The following is a 24,126-nucleotide window of genomic DNA, read 5'->3' on the forward strand; positions in this document are numbered from 1 at the left end:
ATACAACAGGTAAAGAAATGACAATCACACAAAAGACCCTGGAATTACACCAAACTGAATTTGAATGCTTTTAAAACCTCGCTTGATGTTAAAAGACTTTTAAGAAACTCCTTAAACGTTTACATACCTAGGCCTCGGTAGCAGCAGTGTTGTGAATAGTAGGGCTGGCACTGACCGGGGCAAGAAGACAGCTACAAGGATTTGGCCCTGAAACAAGTTTCCATACAGAGGGGTGAAAGTTCACAGGTTATTCTGTGAACAGTCATCTCTCTTGTATCCAACCCACTGAACCGGATTTTCCATCAAAGCAGCAAACCACTTAATGTCATAAGATACAGAACTCTATTACACTAGCAGTCAAATCAATTTCTACACAGTAAAGAATGAATGTGATGCCTCATTAAATTGCATCCACAAGGCATATAATGAACTACTGAATACTACTACTACTGTAGGGTATTTTAATGACTTTGGAAAATAGTTCACACATCTCCAATCATCCTGTAGTTTCCCTTGTTCACAAATTTTAGTTGTACATATTCTAGCAGATATATATATATATATTAAGTCTTTAACTTATCAACAGGAGTCCATTCTTAATCTTAAAAAAAGGTACTGGTTCCTGTATTGATAAGTTAATACTAAATTTTTCAAATTTTATTTCACCATAGACCTAAAATGGTATCATTTTACTTCCCAGCTTTGCGGTTATATGCTGGAGAGAGAATATGCCAATTATGTGTGACTAGACATTAAGTTCAACAGGTGCTCTGATGGAAGGAGGCAGCTCTGGAGGTAAAACATACCCCTGGTTCAGTTCCTTATTTGGTGCAGGCCATGCAGTGTAGATGTATAGAGAGAAAAGTTAGCTGATGCTTGGGGATCAACTGCCTCGATGCTACACACCTAGAATGGCTTTTACTTACTTCCAGGTTCATCCGCCCCTCTTTTCCAGCAACACTCCTAAAAAAAAGGGCAACTGTGCAGAGTAGAACATAACCCTCCCCATAACCCAGTGTCTAAAAGTGTTCCCAATCTACATCTGCTTCATTACCCCAGTGCACACAGTTCAACAGAAAGGCCGTCTAATGTCTTTAACAGTAAACATTATCAGGTCATGTCCAAATCATCGCATTCAATAAATTGTAATCATTTCAATATATCCATGAAAACACTGATTTTCTCCTCTAATATACCACAACAAGCTACAGAGAAGGCTGTCACATTGTGGTTTTCAGTGTATAAAGGACTCTACAACAAGGCAAGAAAGTCAAATGGTTGTTTTCGAAACATTTTCTAAACAGGTTAATTTTGTGATATTTTAAAAAAATTAATGGTTTTAGTTATCTAATGCTTTTTCCACATGCTTTAGTTAACTTCTACAAAAACGTCTCTTCATTAATATTAAAAATATTCTTAGTAATTTGAAATTAATTCGTTTTTCCTAAGCATTTTTCTACATAGGTTTTGACTTAAGAAAAACATCTCTCGTGTTCTATCAAAAATTTACATTTTAAATGTAAATTATTTTAAATTCTGTGAACTGCCTCAAAACCAAATTTTTATTTCATTTTAAGGAAAATTTTACAGAAATCTAACTGCATCAGCAAACTAAACTGTATTTTGAGGCTAAAAATCGATCCTAATGCCTCACACATCCTCTACCACTGAGCCAAATCCCCCCAGCCAACACCTAACATTCTTTTCAAATGAGCATATTTAGAAGTCTACAAGGACTATTATAAAAATACAATTAATCATTGCCAGAAAATTTTACCTATAAGGCATATGACAATGAACAATTACTTATATGTAGTATGGTGGTACATGCACAGAAATTTCTAGTCTAACTTACTGATATGCTAACTATTCTGCTTACAGAATAAATTGCTAAAGGACTAAAATTATCAAAGAACTAATTATATCTATAATTCTATCAAGTGAAACATTCATTTTTCAGATACATTGGTACTTATCACAATAAAAACCTTGGTAAATTAATCTAAATTTTAAAATATTTCACTAATTTCTCATTGTTTTCAACATTTATCTCTAAAAAAGTCAAAATTTTCTTCACAAATCTGACGTTATCATCACTACACACATTGATGCAACTATGTCTAAAATCCAAATGGCCGGCAAAGTGAGGACATACAATAATTAATCTGTTAATAAGAGGATCTAGTGAGATAATCAGTTGAAATAGTGTTACTAGGAAAAAGTCAAAGCTGCCCAAAAATCTCCTTTTCATTCAATTTATTCCCTGGCATTTACAGCAATTCTCTGAAAGTATCACTGATCACCCTCGGAGGCAGTAATAAGAACTTGTCTCCATGAGACAAACAATTACTTGCCCATCATCACAAAAGGAGTCAGGAGTACAGCAGGATAAAGAAACCTTCCCACATCCATTAGACCACGCAGCCTCCCAGTTTCAGCACTGCTTATGCTGCCATCACTCCTGAAACAAATTTCCCATCACCCATCCAGCCATGCCACATCCCTTCACCAGAGAGCATTTCTTCAGAAAGCCCTTCATAACCACCTAAGACTCCCCCAACAATGAGGCAGCCGTAGGTGGAGTTCACAGGTCTCTGCAGGAATCTGAAACCAGGCGCACCTACATCTTCGCAGCACGAGGCGTCCGTCCTCTCCCATGAATTTAGGTCTTACATATCCTGTTTTTTCATGAAATCAGCAGTTCTCAAATTGAGCCTGTGGATCACCAGAGGCCCCCAGGGCCTTAATGATGGTCCACAGATTATTTTTCATCCCCACCACCCCCTTAACCACCCCCACCCCCAGTACTGCCCATCCCGTGTTCCAGCCACCCTCCCCCAGCTTTCTAGTCCCACGGCAAGATGACCACATGCACTATTAATACTGGGGTTCCCCAACAACTTGCTGTAAGCACAGCTGACAATCGTAGGGGCCTGAAGCTGGCACTCAGAGGGATGGAGGATAGGGTCTAGGGAGCTTAAAGGAGGGCGCAGGCACTAAGGGAAAGAAGGGCAGAGGAACAGGGTGGCAAAGGGTTCTTGGGGCAGTGATCCACCAAAATTAAACCTGTAATAAATAAAGTATCCCACAGTAACAAAAAAATTGAGAACCACTGCCTTGAAATGAAGATTAGTAGTCCAACTGGAAGGAGTTGTCAAAGACACTGAATGACACCTAAGATACACTTAGCATCCAAAACACAATTTTTAAAAACCCACCCCCACAAAACCCAGCATATCAATAATAAAAATACCCTCAGGAAAGAAAGAGTGGCACTTGAATAGCTATAAATTTGCCATTGTCTCATGAATGTGGTCCATCTTCAGCGTCCATCCTGGAGTATATACACAGCAAATTCACTCAAACTTTGGTTAGTTGTTCCTCCTGCATTTTTAATAAGATATTTTCTAAAAGGTTCAAATTTGGATTTGGACAGTTTCATAGATGCATATGCTGTATACCTTTTTAATCCACGCTTGGGCACCAGTGTTGGCCAATTGTTCTTGGGTGAGAACCTGCACTCCGGTGCTTCCTGTGAACTGGCCAGGAATGGAATTCAGCTGAGCCCAGGCATCAATCTGAAAAAAAGATGCACAAGAGCCCCCTGTTGTTATTTATCTAGGCTAAAAAACCACTAGCTTAATTTCAATAAATGATATGGTTTGCTTGTCATAAAGACTCAGTAAAAGGTATAGAGTCAACGTATGTTTTAAAACGGTTACCCAAAACATTCCACACAAGCACTTCAACACTCAGCATATCCCATTAATAATGAGTCAGGGCAGATTACTAGTACTAAAAAGCAGTTCTAAGTTCATTCTTCAAAACACTGAACAGTACATGAAAAACATGGGTTCAATAGAGCAAAGGGTATCTACCCTTCTGCTTCCATTCCTCATATATAATAATTCTAAGACTGGCCTAACAACCTGCTATTACATTATTTGAATTAATAAAAGCCCAGAATTCATGATAATAAACTGTTCGTGCAAACAGGTAACAATTCTAACCAAATACTACATAAATCACCATTTGCTGTAATGGTTCAACATAACATAATCACCTCAGACTGTCAGAAAACATTTCTGCTGTCTGAAAACATACCTACTGTTTTTATATATACGCAATGAAGAGGTGTCCACTGCTAAAAACAGACACTAGACTCAGAGACTCCGTTATTGGAATTCAGTTTTCTCATTTACTATTTTTGCAAGCCCCTGAGTATTACTTTCACGTTTCACACTTTAAATTTCCTCACTTGGGAAATGGGAACTAGCACTAGCTTTATTTCTAGTGTAGCAGATTATAAACTCCAGGAGGGCAGGAAGGTAAGAGTTTTGTTTTCCTCTCAAGAAACAGCTCCTACCACCCAATACTTAGAAACAGCTAATAAATGATTTATTTCTCAGGTTTCATAATTAAAAACTCTAATTTTATTATTATGTCACATACATGACAGAACCAAGGTCTCCTCCCTATATGCTGTGCATACTCAGTAATGATGACTTTTCTCCAGCCCTGACCAGTCCTTTAAGACACCCAAACGGCTACATACCCTTTCCTGAGCTCGGTTTAACATGCTCATGGCTTCAAGATCAAATGCGTTCTCACTGAGTCTTTTCTGAGCAAGTGCCCGTTCACTCATTGCTGTAGAGATGTCCACAGGCTAAGAAAGAAAACATAAATAATTATCTCAAATTACAACAGAACCCTAAATTCTAAAATGCTAGTAGTAACTTTAGTTGCTACATGATCAGTAACAATCTTGTAAAAAAGGGTACAGAAAAAAAAAAAAAAGCAAAGTGACTTTAAAGGATAGGGATTAAGTTACAATGAATCAATATGCTAGCTGAATTAAAACCCACAATCCTTTATCTTGGATAGTACAAAGTTTCATTAAAGAACTTAAAAAGACCTATCTTTCAGGGGCAGACAGATAGTATAATTGCAAGGGTGCTTGTGCTTGTCTGGCATGATCCTTAATATCGTATAATGTCCCCCACAAGCTCCCCAGGAGTTGATTCCTGAAGATAAAACCAGAAGTAATCCCTGGGCCATAGCTGAGTGTGCCAACAGGTATGGCCCCAAAAACAAATATTTCTATCCCCTTCATTAGAAAAATAGTCACTTACAGTGAACACTTGTTGAAACTTTTTATTTTCTTCTGGTGCTCAGGAAATCATATGGGATGCATGCCAGGGTCAGGTACTTGCAAGGAAAAATTCTATCGATTGCTCTCTCTAGTTCTCTAGTGCCACTATTTTTAAACTTTTTATGCATTGCTTTTATGTTTTCTTTATCAAGCATATAAGCAGAAAACCACTATGTTAATGACTAATGAAATCTGCTTTATTCATGCAGCATCTTTTGTTCATAGAATTTGGTTTTCAGAACTAAAATCTGAGAACTGAAACGATAGCACAGTGGTAGGGTATTTGTCTTGCACACGGCTGACCAAGATTCGATCCCTGGCATCCCATATGGTCTCCCAAGCATGCCAGGAGTAGATTTCTGAGCGCAGAGTCAAGAGTACCCCTGAGCACCACCAGGTGTGGCCCAAAAACAAAAAGAACTCAAATTTTGGGGCCAGAAAGGACAAATGGTAGGGTGCTTGCTTTGCATGCAACTGACCCAGGTTTGATCTCCAGCATCCAATATGGTCCCCCAAGTCCCACCAGTAGTTATCCCTGAGTGCAGAGTCAGAAATAAGCCCTGAGCATTGCCAGGTGTGGCCCAAAATCCAAACCAAAAGCATAAATATTTCATTGATTATATTGATTAAATTACCAAATAATTTTTCAAGTTCATTTTTGAGTCACTACTGGTGGTACTCAGGAAATACTCCTGGCTGTGTGGAGGGGGCTATCACTGCCAGTTGGTACCAGATACTGTGCTCAGCATAGAGATCCTGTTCTGATTTAATAAAAAGGTTTCCATTTGCAGTTTACATACATTTATAACCAAGGTTCCATTTATTTTTAGATGGGAGTGCATAGGCACTTAAATTTCTCATATCCAAAGCTCATCATCTACCTGTAAAACTCTAAGCAGGAGGGGGCCGGGCGGTGGCGCTGGAGGTAAGGTGCCTGCCTTGCCTGCGATGGAGGTAAGGTGCCTGCCTTGCCTGCGCTAGCCTAGGACGGACCTCGGTTCGATCCCCCGGCGTCCCATATGGTCCCCCAAGAAGCCAGGAGCAACTTCTGAGCACATAGCCAGGAGTAACCCCTGAGCGTCACAGGGTGTGGCCCAAAAAAAACCACAAAAAAAAAAAAAAAAACTCTAAGCAGGAAACTTATAATTTTCATGAGTTCCATAATATCCGAGGAAAATTCTTATAAGCAAACTTTAATGCAACAATCTCCAACTTTTAAGATATTTGGAAAGTTCAGTTACATAAGAAAAAGTTTAACAAGTATTTGATTCTCACTTAAAATTAAAACCAATTCTCAACTCACCAATTCTTCATATCATAATTTTTGCTTCTAACTAAACCCATTAATATTGGGTTATCAATTATTTATTGTAATATATTATATAATACATATTATAATGATTAGTATAAATTATTAATAATTGTTCTTTTTCTTATATAGACCAATTGGCAGGTACTGTGTAGATATGATAAATCCAAGTTAACAGCTAAGCATTTTACAGGGGCAATACACAGAGATGCTTAAAGTTTACTCCTGGCTCTACATTCAGGTCTCACTCCTGGCAATGCTCATGGGACCCTATGGGATGCTGGGTATTGAACTGGGGTCAGTTTAATAAGGCAAGTGCCCTACCTGCTTATTCATCAGGTAGTACTACCTACCTCTCTCCATCCAGATATGGATTTTCTTAAAAGCACAATAAAGTACCTATAATTGCACTACATTCTACAAATGGAATACTTTTAAAAACAGTATATAATACAGAAGGGACTATGAGAGATTTCTACTCTGTACATATCTTCCTTTCCCTACCTTCAGAACCTCTACTTTGTTGAACGACATATTCCTTTCACTAACATTTTTCAAAATCACAAAGTATATTCTTAAAACTGAGGCCAAATTAAATTTGATTTATTCCATACTTTTTTTGTATTTTAGGTTTAAGACAAATAAAAAGACTTAGAATAAAAACACAGTAAACACCCAAAAGCTCATATAGGAAATTCTGGAGATGCTACTGGTTCTTTAATTCTCAACTACATATTACCCATAATGTATTCACGATGGCTCTTGAAGGCATGGTCTTTTCTAGAATGTAACTGTTTTCAACTAGAAAAGAGCAAATAAATTTTACCTATCTGTAAATCCATCCTTCTAAAGATTTTTTTTTTTTTTTGGTTTTTCGGGTCACACCCATTAGATGCTCAGGGGTTACTCCTGGCTACGCGCTCAGCTATTGCCCCTGGCTTGGGGACCATATGGGACGCCGGGGGATGGGGGATGGGGGATCGAACTGTGCTCCTTTCCTTGGCTAGTGCTTGCAAGGCAGACACCTTACCTCTAGCGCCACCTCGCCGGCCCCTAAAGATATCTTATACCCACACTTTTCTTGTATCAGCAGCCAATCTTATAACTTTCAGTTACAGTTTACAAATTATCTCCACAAAATTAAAACTATCTGATTTCACTCAATAAGCTTACCAAGTGAGCTATAAATTCACTATTCCCAATGACTATTCATTTCACATTTACAATTTTAAAAACATTTATACATATATAATAAAAATAGAATGAACCAGAACTATAAAGATCCTCAGAAGTGACAAATAGCAGAATATGTAGTAAGTTAAAAAAGCCAATTATCCCCCAGAGCATTAATATTCAACAACTAGACTAAAACTACATCATTGGATTAAACAAAATAGGTACACTCAACTCATTTTTCAGTAGCACCTTACAATCAATAGTTCTGTGGTCACCGACAAACACTTGAAATATGGCTAGATTAACTAAATTTTTCAGTGGTAACTCCTTTATAATATATAGCGTGTCTGTATACAGAATACACAATGGACTATACTATAAAATTTTAAAACCTTGTCCATCTTTTAATGTTACCTAAAAACTTCTGCTAAAAGTTGAGAATAATGATTTCATTCAATATAGCTGAGCTGTTAATGTGCCTTTTTTTCTTTATTAGATATTAGACTTTCTATCTGATTTACAATACATACTTTCAAATTATTAGTATTATTACAATACATACTTTCAAATTATTGTTATTTCAAATAAATAGTATTATTCTAGGCATTATAATGTGAGAGCTAAATTTTCTTTTCTCTAGATCTTCTTCTGAAAGGTGGCATCAATGTAGTGTATGTTTATAATTCCAGTTCTCATATTAACAAAATCCTATCCAAGTTATTCATCTACTTCAGCAATGGACTAGTATTTCTTCTAACTGGCATTATGTTAAATGCTTATCTTTGCCTACAATATGACTGTTCAGAATCTTTATTTTAAAATCCTAAACCAATTTAAGGACTAGAGTTAATTATTTTTTTTTCCCAGAAAGATCTGAAGAACTATTTGAATGAGAAAATAAGGAAAAGGCTCCTATAATGAAAACTTTCTATACAGGTACTTGTAGGCATCTCAGGAAATGTTTCATTAAAGAAAAATGACATGAAACATATAAAAAATATTTAACAGAACTTAGTTATACTATCAAAAAACCACACAAACTGCAAAATATTTGTATTTGTCTGATTTTCTAAAGTGAGAAATTTGTACTCAATGTCTCCAGTATACTGTGCTAATAATTATACACTAAAAATATTATAACAAAATAATTCTTTTTTCTTGTTTTTGTTTTTGGGCTACACCCGGCGTTGCTCAGGGGTTACTCCTGGCTGTCTGCTCAGAAATAGCTCCTGGCAGGCACGGGGGACCATATGGGACACCGGGATTCGAACCAACCACCTTTGGTCCTGGATCGGCTGCTTGTAAGGCAAATGCCGCTGTGCTATCTCTCCGGGCCCCAGAATAATTCTTTAATGTGCTAGAAAAATGCAGTTTTTTTAATCAGATACAAGAACCAAAGAATGAGAAACCATACTCAATGTAATAAACTCTAGCATCCAAACCTGTGTTTAATTTCCAGTTAATTTTCATCTTACCTCGAGGAATAGCTATACCTAACTACTTTTAATCTTTTATCCATTGCCTTCACTAACTAGATATTAATATCCAAGGACAATTTTTTAAATATTTGTTTCCTGGCATTCTTTATTTCACTGTTTATAAACCAACATGGTCAGTCAGTCACTGCAGTCAATTCTTACTCAGGATGATGAGAGGTGGTTCTGGTTAGGAAGATGATGCTACAGAAGTAAGGCACACACATTATGATGAGTTGGTACTCCTTAAGATAAGGATTTATGCTGATACATCCACATCTTTCCACTCTTATTTATATCAGAGCCCTCATGTGGAAGACAACTGGCTGGGTTAAGGATCACAGTAACAATAATTTGGCCATAAACTTTGTCTAATTGCTTTGTGCTAAAAAATATAAACCACAGGTTTCACTAAAATGAAAGAATGATGCATTGAATTAAAAATTCTTTTACTCTAGAAAACCTTTACAACCCTTTAAAGAAAACAGAAAGGGCAGTATTCCTATATCAATAGCAATTTGCAAACACTGGTACACAAAATAGTAACTATATAGTAAATAACTAGAACTAAACATTGTAGTGTAAACACAGCCTTTAGGTGTTTAATTACTAAGTAAAAATGCAGGAACCTAAAAACAAACAAAAAAAACTTCCTCTAAAATTTTGGGACTATTCTTATCATTAAGTTTGCCTACAATGTTGAGTCTATTTTAAGAATTCAGTTTAAAATTTCTGTTCTCGTATCAAATAGTGGGTGTGTGCTCTGCAAGAAACATCTACTTCCTTCACTTAAGTTTCCTTTCTCCCTGGTATTTCTTTGAATAATTCACTTAATAGTTTAATTAAAATCTGACCACTCTTGTTAAGATTTAAAGTTGAGGTTTTAGCATCACATAGTGAAAATGGGTACTGAATTATGTGTTTATAACCAAAAGTATTCACTAAACAACTTCCCTATGTTGAATTGGAGATTATTGTCACTCAAAAAAATTCCTTGGAATTCTGCAATATTCCTATGGGCGTAGTTCATACCACTGGTGAAGATTTTTTTTTTTTTACAAACAATGTCTTTTCCCAATTCTGTTAAAAGCTTAATCTTTAAGAAATGACTGAAAGCTTTTGTTCCAGAATTCAAAGTTTTTTTCAGCTCTCATGACTTATATTCCAGTAACCTCAATATTTAAATCAGTAGCAAATACCAGTGTCAAACTCTTGAGAAGTGCAGGTAGCCTGGAAATTGGTAACTAATCTACTCAAATGGTTTTACTAACATACCACCAAACCAACAACTACTTCCATCACTGATGGTGACATTAACTTGCTTCAACTCTTGAACCCTTATGTAAATATAGATCACGACCCAATGTCATGCTTCAATTGTATATATAAACTTTGTTCCCTTTTAAAATGCTGCAGGTCAAAAACAAAGAGCAACCAAAAAAAGTGAAAATGCTGCCTGTGCATAACTAATGGGGAAGGAGAGGGAACAACCAAAGTTTCTGATTTGGGTTCTGTTCATCCTCTGATTTTATAGAATTTGTTCATAATACTGAAGGTGTTTAGTGAAGATGATATGGCCACGAAGGGAACCTGAAGGTGGAAGAGTTCAGGTCTCTCTGTCCTACATATCCCAGAACTGCAAGAAAAGGCAGTGGGGAATTCCCACGTAGTAAGGGCATCAGATAGCTAGTCCAATCCTTGCACAAATGTCTGGGTTCTGGAAACCAAGGGCAAAGCGTGACTGATGACTAATCTATGGTATCATTTAAAGTTTCCACCCCCCTAGTAAGTCTCCACCCTCCCAGATCCCCCAAGCGTGATTTTGCACAACAAGTTAAATAAAAGTAAACTGTTTATTAAAAGATACAGCAAAGGTACAGATACAGAGATACATACAAAGATACAGATATATATATATATTTACATATATATACAGTCTTGCTGTTTTCATGTGCACTATATTTAGGGGCACATTAATCAGGCGGCAATTGAATGGGGTTGTTTTGACACTTGGTGTTACTACTGGGTCATTCTGACAAGATACAACTATAGCCTCATGAGAATTTAAAATTGTAATTTCCACTTCTCCAACTTTTAACAGTAGCAAAGAGGGGAAGGAGAAGGGAAATGGAGTACCAAGGCTGAACACTAGGTTAAACACAAGAATCCAAAAGGGCCAAGGTAGCACAGGGAGGGGAAATTAAAGTTAACAGCTATCTGACATCCCACCCGAAGAAACAATAAACCATTTTAAGGGCAATAGGCTATGTATCCAAGATGTTCACAACAGCCTACAATGACCTTTTCCAATCCAGTTCTTGTGTTGAACCTGAGGATCTGCCTCTCTCCACTCAATCCCTGGGCCCCATATACATTTACTACCACCAAAATCTAGAACTATAGAGCCGTGAAGCAAAACGGGATGCTAAATAGTTGTACCTTGGGCTACCTTCCCACAAGTGCAAAGAGGGCCCAATGTTGGGTAGGGATGTGACAACACTGTTCTCTGCAATTCGATGCTTTTCACTTTGTGGCTTGGTTCCACAAAGTGAATTGCATCGAGTTACTGTCAAATGAGAAGCTGCGGGTTGTTTCATCTGTCGTCTAACCCGGCCCTGCCGTTTAACCCGGCCCTAAGAAGAGTGAAACAGAATCCAAATCAGATATAAAATAACAATAAAATGGCAGATTCAGGTAATTAAAAAAAATAAAAAACAAATTATTTATCTTACTTACCTCAGAGGGCAGAGTGCTGCTGAAAACATTATCGTCATCTTTGTTTTCTTCCCCATTTTTCTCCACGGGAACCCACTCTCCATAAACACTATCTGCTTCCTTTTTCCGATGTTGAGATCCAGATGACACAGGAAATTCTTTTGTTAATGTTACCTGGCTTTTCGGTGGAGTTGGTTTTGCTGCAGCAATCTAAAAAATGTAAGTATTTCATCATTAAATCAACAGACTTTGAAAACATCCCCAAGAAACAATTTTATTATTTTTTTCCATAGGGTCTAATCCAAAAATTAAAGGAAAACAAAAATATCAAAAACAAAAAAACAAAAAAACCCTAAATTCCCTTTGGTTTAATTAAGTTATTCAACACTGCCTATTTCATTATTCTTAATTTAAAAAAAAAGATACTCACATTTAGATTGAAAAAAATAGGTTTGGGTTCACTGAGTTTAAAGGGATGATGATAAAAAGGAGGTTCTTCATCCTCTTCATCTGAGACATGTGGCTTATTCACTATAACATCATCATCTTCTTTACTCTGTGCAATCTGTTTGCATTTCTTAAAAAGTAAACACAAACAAAAGATAATCTTACACTTCATGTACGTTAACGTGTATCTTAAAAGAATCAAACTATACAGAATCAACTTTCAAAAGTAAAGCGAGATTAAATAATAGGTTATGGATAAGTTAACTTATCTATTACTTAAACACACTAGCTGGTATGTCAGTCAACAACATTTATTGAGCACCTACTATGTGCAGAGCACTGTACTGGGCACTGTCCAAGGAATAAAAAAATCCAACCATGGTCCCTGCTCTCAAGGAGCTTACAATCTATAGTTCAGGAGACGGAATACATACACATGAAATTGAGGAACGCTTTTACAGAGCAACACAATTAACAAGTGCAAACTGATACAATACAAACTGAGTACATAAGTGCTGAGAAAACAAAAGCATAAGAGAAAACGGAATCAGGTAGAATTTGATAATCAAGGACTATTCCTTGACCATTTTAAGCCAGATTTTTATAGTTAAGAGTAAGAATTAGCAGGAAAGGAAAAGTCAGCCTATACAGGGAGTCTTTTAAAAACAAAAAATAAAAATAAAAAAGAAAGAGAGAGAAGAAACTATTTGAAAGGACAGAAGGATGAAAGATGAGTCTACAAACACAGGGAAACTCTTAATTGTTCTCATGGTTTTGGATAAGGAACTTGGTTTTGGTAAGCAAGCAACTTGAAATCATTACTAGGTCCTTAACCCTCTTATTTATAATAAATTTAATCGAGTAACAGTAAAAAAAACTATAAGATACCCAAACAAATGTCAAAATAAAAAGATTCGAAACCTTTGTAATTGGGCTAGATAAGTATCATGTCTCTCCATAAATATTCTGCAGGTCAAGTCTTTAAAGAAACATCTCAAGAACGGAAAATAAGGCATGATAGAGAGGGTACAATTGATGAGGTCTGACACATAAAGCAAAGTCAATTCCTTCCTGAGAAGTAAAGGAAAGACTCCATTTTTATAAAAAGGTAAAGGTAACTTTGCATGGACTTGTCTCTATACAAGCAGATTGTTCACATCTTTTATCAATTAAAAATATTACAATAGAATAAAAAGCTCATTTAGCTAAAAACACAGAGTATACCAAGCCTATCATCAAGGGGGAACAGAATACACTGATATTTGCAGGCTGGCATTAGGCTAGCCAATAACAAGTTTCAATATATGAAACAATGTGATATTTCTGGATCCTAGCAGCAATATTTCAGCGTCCTCCCAAAAGAAAAAATATTAATAAACAATGCCAAAAAAAAAAAGCTTCAATTGAAAAGATCAAATTTATAAAAACAAAAATGTTTAAAATGTGACTGCCAAAACCCGAACCGCAGGAAGAACTGATAATGGCCGGCCATTATCACCAATGGATGGACCAAACAGCCAAAACCCGAAATGTTGATGCGAAAGAAGTTCCTTTCAGGCAATGGCCAGCTATTCTCATTAATTTCCAAGCTCCGGTGGCAAAAGATCATTTCTGAAGATTGTCTGTGTCTTTGCGTATATGCAGTACACTCGTGGCGATCAATGAACACGTCGTGAATGGAAACGAAACTGTAGGCGAGCTTCTGCGTGTTGCTCACTCAACACCTCCTCCATTCAAACGAACCGTCCCACTCCTCAGTCAGTTTGGCTTCTAAAACTGGAAAGCAAAAGTAATGGGAAGTAACTTTTAGCTAGCGGAGCTTAGCCATCCCGGATAATGGCCTGCTAAACAGAGCTTCTGCCGCTGCCACATCTGTATTTCGGGTTTTGGCCACTCGGTGCCAGCCATTATCAGTTCAGCCCACAATTCGGGTTTTGGCACGCTCCAGAGTCAACGTCACTGGAATATCCACTTAAGAATGCAAACCAATTCTGTCTAGCTTACCTCAGTCAGTTCTTCTATAGTAGCTCCTCCAGACTTTTTAGCAACTTTCTCTTCCATTGTAGGTGGAGGTGCAGGCTTTAGGTTTGGCGGTAAAGGGACACCAGCCTTAGCACACATGGCAGCTGCATTAGCTTTGGCTATTTCAAGTAATTGAGCCTTATCTGTAAGAGGAAAAAGAGTAGTAGTTTTCCCAAAACAGTGTACACCTGTATTACCCAAAAATTCATACTATGAAGACATCAAATTACAACTGTGGATCACTTGTGTGGCTCTCAGTGCTTAGCCTAACTAAAGACTAAGTCCACACTGAGTTCATTTAAAAGCTACAAAGTAGCTAAATTCTAAACTTTAACAATAGTTTTGCCACACTAAGAGAAAGACTGACTTTCCAAACTTATCAAGTTCTTAAATTACTTGCTAATCCGTGAGATTTTTAAATAACTGAGACCAAGTTCAAGAGTCAGGTCTTCCAAGAGGTCTCAAGGGAGAATTTAACATTCCTCATTTACACCACAGTACTTAGAGCAATCATCATATTCTGCTCTTTGTTGGAAATTTTACTATTTGCTAAGTGTTAAGAGACATAAAAGATTTTAGTCATCTCATTTCTACCTTGAATAAAGTTTTAAACACTCAAAAGTTTCACTGAACTTTTTTATTTAGCATTTTCCTTATTCTTTTTTTTAAGCAACCCTGAGATGAAAATGTCTATTCTGAGATAATTATCCTTTATTATTACAGGTACCAAATTTTAAGTATTTCTGTACACTATTTGAAACTAGGAAAAGGGGCCAGGAAAATAGTTCAAAGGATATGTTCAGTTGTATCCCTGGCATTACATGTCTACATCTGTGATATCCCTGTAAGCCCCCATTCACAGCTGGAATATCCCAAATGCCTATTTATGAACATTTTTTAAACTTTTCAGATCAAAAGCACTTTAGTAAAGTTTACTTTGCTAGTACCACCCACCCAGTTTAAATTTCAAAAATTCCCTGAATAGTTCCATTATATTTTTTCTTTTATATCCATCAAAATCACCTGTTAAAAGTCCTATGGTGGCATGTAATTACCTTATGTTGTCATTTTTAAGACATAATTAAAATAGAAACCAATTTTAGGCTTATTTACAATAATCTGTTAAGAGTAACCTACAATTTAGACAAACCATATATCTATCATGTCTTAAACTAAACTTCTACATTCCATTTTTATTTATGGAAGATGATTCAAGCAAATTAAGACATTCATGTGAAAAATCCTTAATTCTAAATATGTACTATGAGCTTGTCTACAAGTACTCACATACTGATGGTATGTAGTGTGAGCATTAATTAACCCAAATTAATTTAATTATAAGAACCTGAAATATGTAGCCTAAGTCAACATCCCAATATAGTTGACTCATTCCACTCAAAGAGCAGAAAAAACTGATGCTAAAAATATTTTCTGGGGAAAAAAAAATTTTTTTTCTGGGGCCAGAGAGATAGCATGGAGGTAAGGCATTTGCTTTCATGCAGAAAGTCATTGGTTCGAATCCCAGCATCCCTTATGGTCCCTCAAGCTTGCCAGGAGTAATTTCTGAGCAGGGAGCCAGGAGTAACCAACCCTGAGCACTGCCAGGTGTGACCCAAAAACCAAAAAAATTTTCTGGGAGCCAGAGAGATAACACGGAGGTAAGGCATTTGCCTAGCATGCAGAAGGTTGGTGGTTCGAATCCCGGCATCCATATGGTTCCCTGAGCCTACCAGGAGCACTTTCTGAGTGTAGAACCAGGAGTAACCCTTGAGCGCTGCCAGGTGTGACCCATAAACCAAAAAAAAATTTTTTTTCCGGGCTCTTCCATATTTTACTTTTTAGTTTTTCTTTCTATTTTTTTTTTAATGAATGACAAGTACATGGAAAATACATTTTTATTTATTTAAAGAAAATGCATTAGAGTTGACATAACTGATAATTCATTTTTTAGGAAGACCAAAAGCAACATTTTTTGGGGGGTCACACCCGGCAGCGCTCAGGGGTTACTCCTGGCTCCATGCTCAGAAATCACTCCTAGAAGGCTCGGGGGACCATATGGGATTCTGGGATTCAAACCAATGACCTTCTGCACGAAAGGACCTTACCCTCCATGCTATCTCTCCAGCCATGTTTTTTTTTTAATTAATAGAAAGTTGAAAGAAAAACTAGAGGTGGAAGAGAAAGGAAAGAATATTTTTAAAAACTATTGACTCACAATGAGTTCATTGAAGCACCAGCAGAAAGTTTAGTAAGCTCTTCTTTATTTTAAAAAGAATAAAAGTTAAAAAAATAAAAACAGCAATAACGGTGTGATAGTGGCAAGTGTTGTTTGCATAGACCCAGCAAAATATAGGTAAAATGGATTAAAAAAAAAAAGGCTTGTCCTAAATGCAAAGAGACCTATCCCTTTACTTTCTATTTTTTTTTTAATAAATTTGCCTTCCCTCATCTTGAAACAAATGTATTATAATCAGTTATGTCAACTATGCAATGCATTTTCTCTAAATAATTAAAAAAATATTTCCTGAGACTGGACCAATAGTACAGTGCTAGGGCGTTTGCCTTGCACTTGGCCAACCCGGGACGACCCAAGTTCAATCTCTGGCATCCCATAAGGTCCCACAAGTCTTCCAAGAGTGATTTCTGAGCACAGCCAAGAATAACCTGAGTGCCACCGGGTGTGGCCCAAACCCCAAAATATGTATTTCCTACAATTCCATTAAGTTTTTAAAATGACTCACCCAAATCTGTCAGACGTTTAGGTGATCTGCCCCTTTCAGACGATCTTGATCTTTTACGTCGGATGGGAGATCTACTAAACCTTCTTCTCAAAGGTGTCCGTGATCGTCTTAATCTGACTGGTGATATACTAAAACTTCTTCTCCTCACAACAGATCTTGATCTTCTCCTTCGGCTGGGAGTGCGACTCCGGCGGCTGGGGGTACGGCTCCTTCGGCTGGGGGTTCGGCTCCTTCGGCTAGGTGTGCGACTCCTTCGACTGGGGGTTCGGCTCCTTCGGCTAGGGGTGCGGCTCCTCCGACTGGGGGAAACACTAAAGCTCCTTCTTCTCCCCACAGATCTAGATCTCCTTCGACGACTCGGCGTGTGACTCCGACTCCGACGACTTGGTGGGGTACGACTTCGTGCTCTGACTGATTTTCGATTATCTCTGGAGCTTGACCGTTTCCTTTTTCTTTCCCTAGACTTGGATCTGTGCTTTGGCGATCTTTTGCGCTTCTCTTTTGATACAGATCGCCTTCCTCTCGACTTTGACCTTGACCTGCTGCTCCTCCTCCTTCGTCTTGACCTTGACCGGGACCGTGTCTGAGAGCGACGGGACTTGGACTTAGAGGATCTCTTCCTTGCCCTAGAACGAGATTCACTGGTTCGTTTCCGTGATTTGTGCTCAGACGACTTGGAACGCTTACTTCGAGATCTTAAGGAAGAGTCTCTTTTCTTCTCTTTTTCACCTTTGTCACGGTTCTTTTTCTTACTTTTTTCATGTGGGTCCTTAACTTTAACAAAAATTTCATAATCATCTTTTTCCTCTGAAGAGGACTCTGATGCTCTTTCTTGGGTACCAATTACAACTGGACTTGCAGCAGATTTGTCACGTTCAACTTCACTTGGGAGTAAAGGTCCTTCAATACCAGCTCTGAGGCTCGTAAGGCGTTCCATGTCTTTAGGAAGTAATGGTCTCACTAAGTCTGCTTCATTAATATCTTCAATATTGGCAGAAAATCCTGAGTCAGACAACATTTCTTTACTAGGGAGAGGTATTTCTTTCTCTTCTCCACTATTTTCTTTAGGGCTAAGAGCAACCACTAAATTCTGGTCAATCTCCTTTACAAGTAATGGCCCATCTGTGTCCCTACTAACAAAATTATTAGATGGCAGGTCAAGATGAATGTCTTTAGCAGGCAGAGGGCCCTCTATGTCAGCTTCACTACCACCACTAGGGCTGGTGGAAATCACCATGTCATGCTCAGTATCTTGAGTAGTTAAAGACACTTCAGCATCATATTTACTAATAGAACTAAGAGCAGATGTTGCAACAAATTCAATGCCCTTACTAAGTCCCATTGATTCAGGTTCAACAGCAACTGGCCCAGATGACAGAGTTCCTACTTGATCAGCCTCATTAACACTAGGACAGGTATCCAATACTGTGCATTGTTTTGTCTCATTAAAGGGCAAAATTTTCTCCTCACCTATTTCACCAACAGCACCAGTGCTGGTAACTGACAATGTATTATGTTCTGTCCCTTTAGCAATTAAATGATTATTTATATTAAGGTCTATATTTATACCAGGCTCATTTTCATAAAGATCATTTTTCAAGTGTCCTTCACCATGTGGTTCTTTATCTGAATGCAAAGGAACCTCCTGCATGTTAACCTCCAGAGCAAGATTCTGATCACCAGATAGTAAATGCATGCCTTTTGTTACACTCGATTCCAGTATTGTTGGTGTAGACTCTAGAGCCATTTCAGTTGGTATCACTTGAGTCATCTCAGCAACACTACCAATAGGTTCTGATAATGTCACAGTGGATTCTTGGACAGAAACAGATGACTCAGAAACAATCATAGCAGGTTGGTGGACTGACACTGCTGATTCCAGAATAGGTACACTAGGCTCCATGTTTGAAACAACAGGTATAGGAACATGCTCTGGTTCAGCCATGGCTGGGGGCTGCAGCACAATCTCAGAGGGTGGTTCTGGGACAGTCATTACTCCCGGCTCTGAGACAGCAACAGCTGTTAGCTCTAGGAAAGTCCCAGCTGATGGTTCCTGTGTAGTCCCAGCTGGTGACTCTGGAACAGCGATACCTAGAGTGCTGTGGGATGACTCTGGAACAGTTACTGTTGTCTCTGACAAGGACAAAGATGCTTCTGAGGAAACATGTTCTGAAACTCTCATTGAATCATAAGTTTCTGCTGTCTCTGACATAATAGAAGACTCTGTTGTCAACACAGTGGTTTCAGCTGACGTTATGGGAGCTTCAGACACCATATAAGTCGCTGGTCTTTCCTGAATAAGTTCATGGTCTTCTGCAACCACAGCAGATTCTATGGGTGTTGATATAACTGAAGACTCTGGCTCCGGTGGTGGTTCTGGAACAGTCCCAGCTGCCTCTGATACTAAAACTGAAGACTCTGATGCTGACAGTGAATAATCAGCAGGCACAGCTAAAGGCTCTGAAATCTCACTCTGACTCACCGATGGTTCAGTGAGTGATACAGACTCGTCAGAGGGTAATGCTGGCACCTCAGAAGGCCAAGTATTTTCAGCTGTTAACGCTGCCTGCTCACCAGGCAATGCAGAACCCTCTGGCGGCTCTTCGGGAGGCAATGGTGGTGTCATTGGTGGCTCCTCGGGTGGCAATGGAGGCATTGTTGGAGGTTCCTCAGGAGGCAAAGGTGGTACCATATAGGCCTCCGTATATGTGTCAGAGTAAGAATCAGCATAAGAATCGGTTGCCATAGACATCATTGAACGATCAGAATAAGATGACATCATTGATCGGTCAGCTGCAGAGTACGATGACATCATAGAGCGGTCAGCAGCAGAGTAAGATGACATCATAGAGCGGTCAGCACCCATGGACATCATAGACCGGTCAGCCATCGGAGACATCATGGAGCGCTCATAAGCTGACATCATGGAGCGCTCATAAGCTGACATCATGGAGCGCTCAGCCATAGGGGACATCATAGAGCGTTCGTAGGCAGACATCATGGAGCGCTCATAGGCTGACATCATAGAGCGCTCAGCCATCGGGGACATCATAGAGCGCTCGTAAGACATCATAGAGCGCTCGTAAGACGACATCATAGAACGTTCTGCAGCATAGGACATCATCATAGAACGTCTAGATGCTAACATCAGGGGTCTGGGTGCTAACCTGTATGGCCTCGGAGCTATCCTATAGGATCTGGGAGCTATCCTATAGGGTCTAGCAGACATCCTATAAGGATCAGGAGTTAGTCTGTAGGGATCATGGCCTAATCTATATGGGTCCTGCCCTAATCTATAAGCATCATGGCCTAACCGATAAGCATCATGACCTAACCTATAGGGATCCTGAGCAAGCCTGTAAGGATCCTGAGCTAACCTGTAGGGATCAGGTGATTTTGAATCCAACATAGAAGAATCTTGGGAACTAGAAGCTAACATCTGGGCATCCATGGTGCCGGAAGCTAACATCTGAGCATCCATGGTGCCGGAAGCTAACATCTGAGAGTCCATAGTGCCAGATGCTAACATCTGGGAGTCCATAGAGCTAGTTGCTAACATCTGGGAGTCCATGGTGCTGGTGGCTAACATCTGGGAGTCCATGGTGCTGGTGGCTAACATCTGAGAGTCCATGGAGCTGGTGGCTAACATCTGAGAGTCCATGGAGCTGGTAGCTAACATCTGAGAGTCCATGGAGCTGGTTGCTAACAACTGAGAGTCCATGGAACTGGTCGCTAACATCTGAGAGTCCATGGAGCTAGTCGCTAACATCTGGGAGTCCATGGTACTAGTAGCTAACATCTGGGAGTCCATAGAGCTAGTTGCTAACATCTGGGAGTCCATGGAACTAGTTGCTAACATCTGGGAGTCCATGGCGTTGGAAGCTAGCATCTGGGAGTCCATGGCGTTGGAAGCTAGCATCTGGGAGTCCATGGTGTTGGATGCTAACATATGGGTCTCCATGGTGTTAGAAGCTAAAATATGGGACTCTTGGGCCATCAAGGGATCCACTCCTACTGTTACAGAAGTATCCCCCACTAGTGTAGTAGGCAGCTCCTGTGCTACCGTACTATAGGATTCCAGCGCTGTCGTCGAGGGCACCTCCAGGGACTGCGACACGGTCATCGTTGACAGCTCCGTTGTCACCACAGACTGAACAGAGATCTCCAGCGCCACAGTTGCCACAGGTTGCCCAGGCAACTCTGGCGCTCCAGGCTGCCCTGGCAACTCCAGCACCCCTGTTGCCAGAGGCTGCCCCAAAAGCTCCAGTGCTCCAGCTGCCCCAGACTGCCCCGCAAACTCCAGTGCCCCAGCTGCCATGAGCTGCCCAGGCAAATCTAGTGCCCCAGCTGCCACAGACTGCCCCGACAACTCCAGTGCCCTAGTTGCCGAAGGCAGCCCTGGCAACTCTGGCACCCCAGTCACCGAAGGCTGCCCTGACAACTCCAGCGCTGTTGTTGCCACTGACTGTCCTGGCAACTCCAGCACCATCGCTGCCTCGGGCTGCCCCAGCAAACCAGATGCCGTTGTCACCTCAGGCTGCCCAGGATGTTCCACCGCTGTCATCCCCATTGGCTGCTCCAACTCTGTCGTCGTCACAGGTTGTTCGGTCAACTCCATTGCTACTGTCACCGCAGGCTGCCCTGGCAACTCTACTGCAGCTGTCACCGCAGGCAGCCCTGGCAGCTCCTGTGCCATCACAGGTGGCTCTGGGACCTCCTGTGGTGGCTCCAATCCCATGGGTGTCGCTGGAAGCCCTGGCAATTCCTGCAACAACTGTGGCACTGATGTCACAGAGGGCCCCGGCAACTCAGGAGCTGCTGTAGCAGGGGGCCCTAGTAACTCAGGCACTGGGGAAGGAAGAGGCCCGGGCAACTCTGGTCCCGGGGTAGCAGAGGGCCCAGGTAACTCCATCACTGGAGTCACAGAGGGCCCCTGCAACTCCGGCATGGAGGTCGCAGGTGGCCCCGGCAAATCCATCGCTGAGGCCACCGACGACTCCGGCAGCTCCAATGTAGAGGTCTTGGGCAGCTCCAACATCTCCTGCGGTCTTGCCATGGATGAATCTGCAACCTCTGGTGGCACTTTTACAGGCTGCTCAGGCAATCTTAGCACTTCAGCTGCTGATGGCTCTGGAAAATCCATTGTTGATGTACTTGGCTCAGGGTGTACTTCTGTAGATGTCTCTGATGATACCATATAGATTTCTGATGGCTCTATCACTTTAGCGACTGGAGGCTCTGACAAGATCTTTGATGGTTCTGGAGGTGTGCTCTCAAAAGATTTCAACATAGATTTCATGGGATAATCCGCTGACATTGGTACAACTGGCTCAGAGGACTTCAGCACGACTGTTGTAGGCACTGGTGCTGTTGCAAAGGAATCCACAATCTTAGATGGTTCCAGCGTTACTGCCACTGACTGCTCGGAGATTACAAATGTAGATGCAGATGCTACTGACAGTTCTGCAGTTTTTGTACCTGGCTTCAAAGTTTCTAAGGTGTGTGATTCTGAAGTCTCCACTGACACCATAGAAGGTTCCAGTACAACTGCAGTAGATTCACTTGTCTCAGATAGGCCAAATGCTCTAACAGGATGCTCCAGTGTCATCACTGAAGATTCAGAATCAAACTTCAAAAAGGAATCTGATTCTAAATCTATGTTCCCATCATGATGTGATTTTGGCTTAGATTCAGATTCTTCTGGCTGTCTTTTATACTTTTTCTCCTTTTCTTTCTTCTTTTTCTTCTTTTTATTTTTGTGCTTTTTATGCTTCTTTGACTTTTTGCTGGGAATTTCATCAGTAGGATCTGTTTGTACAGACACACATCTTTTCCTAGAAGCCTCCTTCATGTCTGAAATTAAGGAAAATCTAAATGTCAAACATACTCAAAATTAGGTGTAGAGAGTCTACATTCCAACATCTACATTCCACTTTAAACTACCAAAGCATAACACTTCTTGCTAAATAGTTACTAAATATTTTGAGTGAGACTTTTTCGCAACAATTAAAGCCTTAGCTTTATCCCCCAAAGACTTAGATTTACATTAAAATTTACAGAATCTGGGCCCGGAGAGATAGCACAGCGGCGTTTGCCTTGCAAGCAGCGATCCAGGACCAAAGGTGGTTGGTTCGAATCCTGGTGTCCCATATGGTCCCCCGTGCCTGCCAGGAGATTATTTCTGAGCAGACAGCCAGGAGTAACCCCTGAGCACTGCCGGGGGTGGCCCAAAAAACAAAACAAAAAAAAAAATTTTACAGAATCTGATTGGTAGTAGGAGTTAAGATACTTGCTTAGTGGCCCAAAAATCAAAAAAAAAAAAAAAAAAAAAAAGAAAAAAGAAAATAGGGCCCAGAGAGATAGCACAGCGGCGTTTGCCTTGCAAGCAGCCGATCCAGGACCAAAGGTGGTTGGTTCGAATCCCGGTGTCCCATATGGTCCCCCGTGCCTGCTGGGAGCTATTTCTGAGCAGACAGCCAGGAGTAACCCCTGAGCATCACCGAGTGTGGCCCAAAAAAAAAAAAAAAAAAAGATACTTGCTTAGTATGCAGCTAACACTTGAGCTCAATCCCTGGCCACCACATGGTCCTTAAGTACTGCTGGGTGCAGCACTTCATAAATGACCCCCAGAGCTGGTATGGTCCCAAAAGTCTGAGCACTAAACAGCACTACACTTTAGGGTCCTGAAAGTGAACCCCTGGCCTAGTTGGCAGAGAACTGCCTAGATTTCCTAGGCATCCTGAACACAACTGAAAGGTACTCCACTCCTACTCAAAAAAAGTAAATTCTGACAATAATCCACTTAAGATTAATTAACTTTTCAAGTTAGATCAAATTTCAAGAGAAATGAAAATAGTATTTTTATCAACTATAATTTTCACAGAAAGCACCCATATCAAAAAAAATTTATGGAGTGCCAGAGAGATAGCATAGCAATAGGGCTGCTTTGCATGCAGCCAACCCAGGACAGACCGTGGTTCAAATTCCAGCATCCCACATGGTCCCCCATGCCTGCCAGGAGTAACTTCTGAGAGCAGATCCAGGAATAACCCGAATGCCACCAGGTGTGACCCAAAAATCAAAAAAATA

The 24,126-nt window shown here is 40.0% G+C and overlaps 1 protein-coding gene across 5 annotated transcripts in view; it reads right to left on the minus strand.

Annotated features, from left to right (window-relative positions):
- SON (SON DNA and RNA binding protein) overlaps positions 1–24,126 on the minus strand; it is a 37,316-nt gene that overhangs the window by 5,808 nt on the left and 7,382 nt on the right. For 2 of the 5 annotated variants that reach the window (XM_049785732.1, XM_049785733.1), the window contains exons 3-8: positions 17,038–22,890; positions 14,279–14,439; positions 12,258–12,404; positions 11,849–12,037; positions 4,556–4,666; positions 3,462–3,578 (exon numbers count right to left, since the gene is read on the minus strand). In XM_049785732.1, the coding sequence (XP_049641689.1) occupies positions 3,462–3,578; positions 4,556–4,666; positions 11,849–12,037; positions 12,258–12,404; positions 14,279–14,439; positions 17,038–22,890 (6,578 nt within the window). Of the gene's footprint in view, positions 1–127; positions 208–3,461; positions 3,579–4,555; positions 4,667–10,946; positions 11,746–11,848; positions 12,038–12,257; positions 12,405–13,114; positions 14,051–14,278; positions 14,440–17,037; positions 22,891–24,126 lie in introns of those variants that run through there. The other 3 variants (XM_049785734.1, XM_049785736.1, XM_049785735.1) reach the window with 3 other exon arrangements.

This window comes from Suncus etruscus, chromosome 13, assembly GCF_024139225.1.
Source record: "Suncus etruscus isolate mSunEtr1 chromosome 13, mSunEtr1.pri.cur, whole genome shotgun sequence".
Taxonomy (NCBI): domain Eukaryota; kingdom Metazoa; phylum Chordata; class Mammalia; order Eulipotyphla; family Soricidae; genus Suncus; species Suncus etruscus.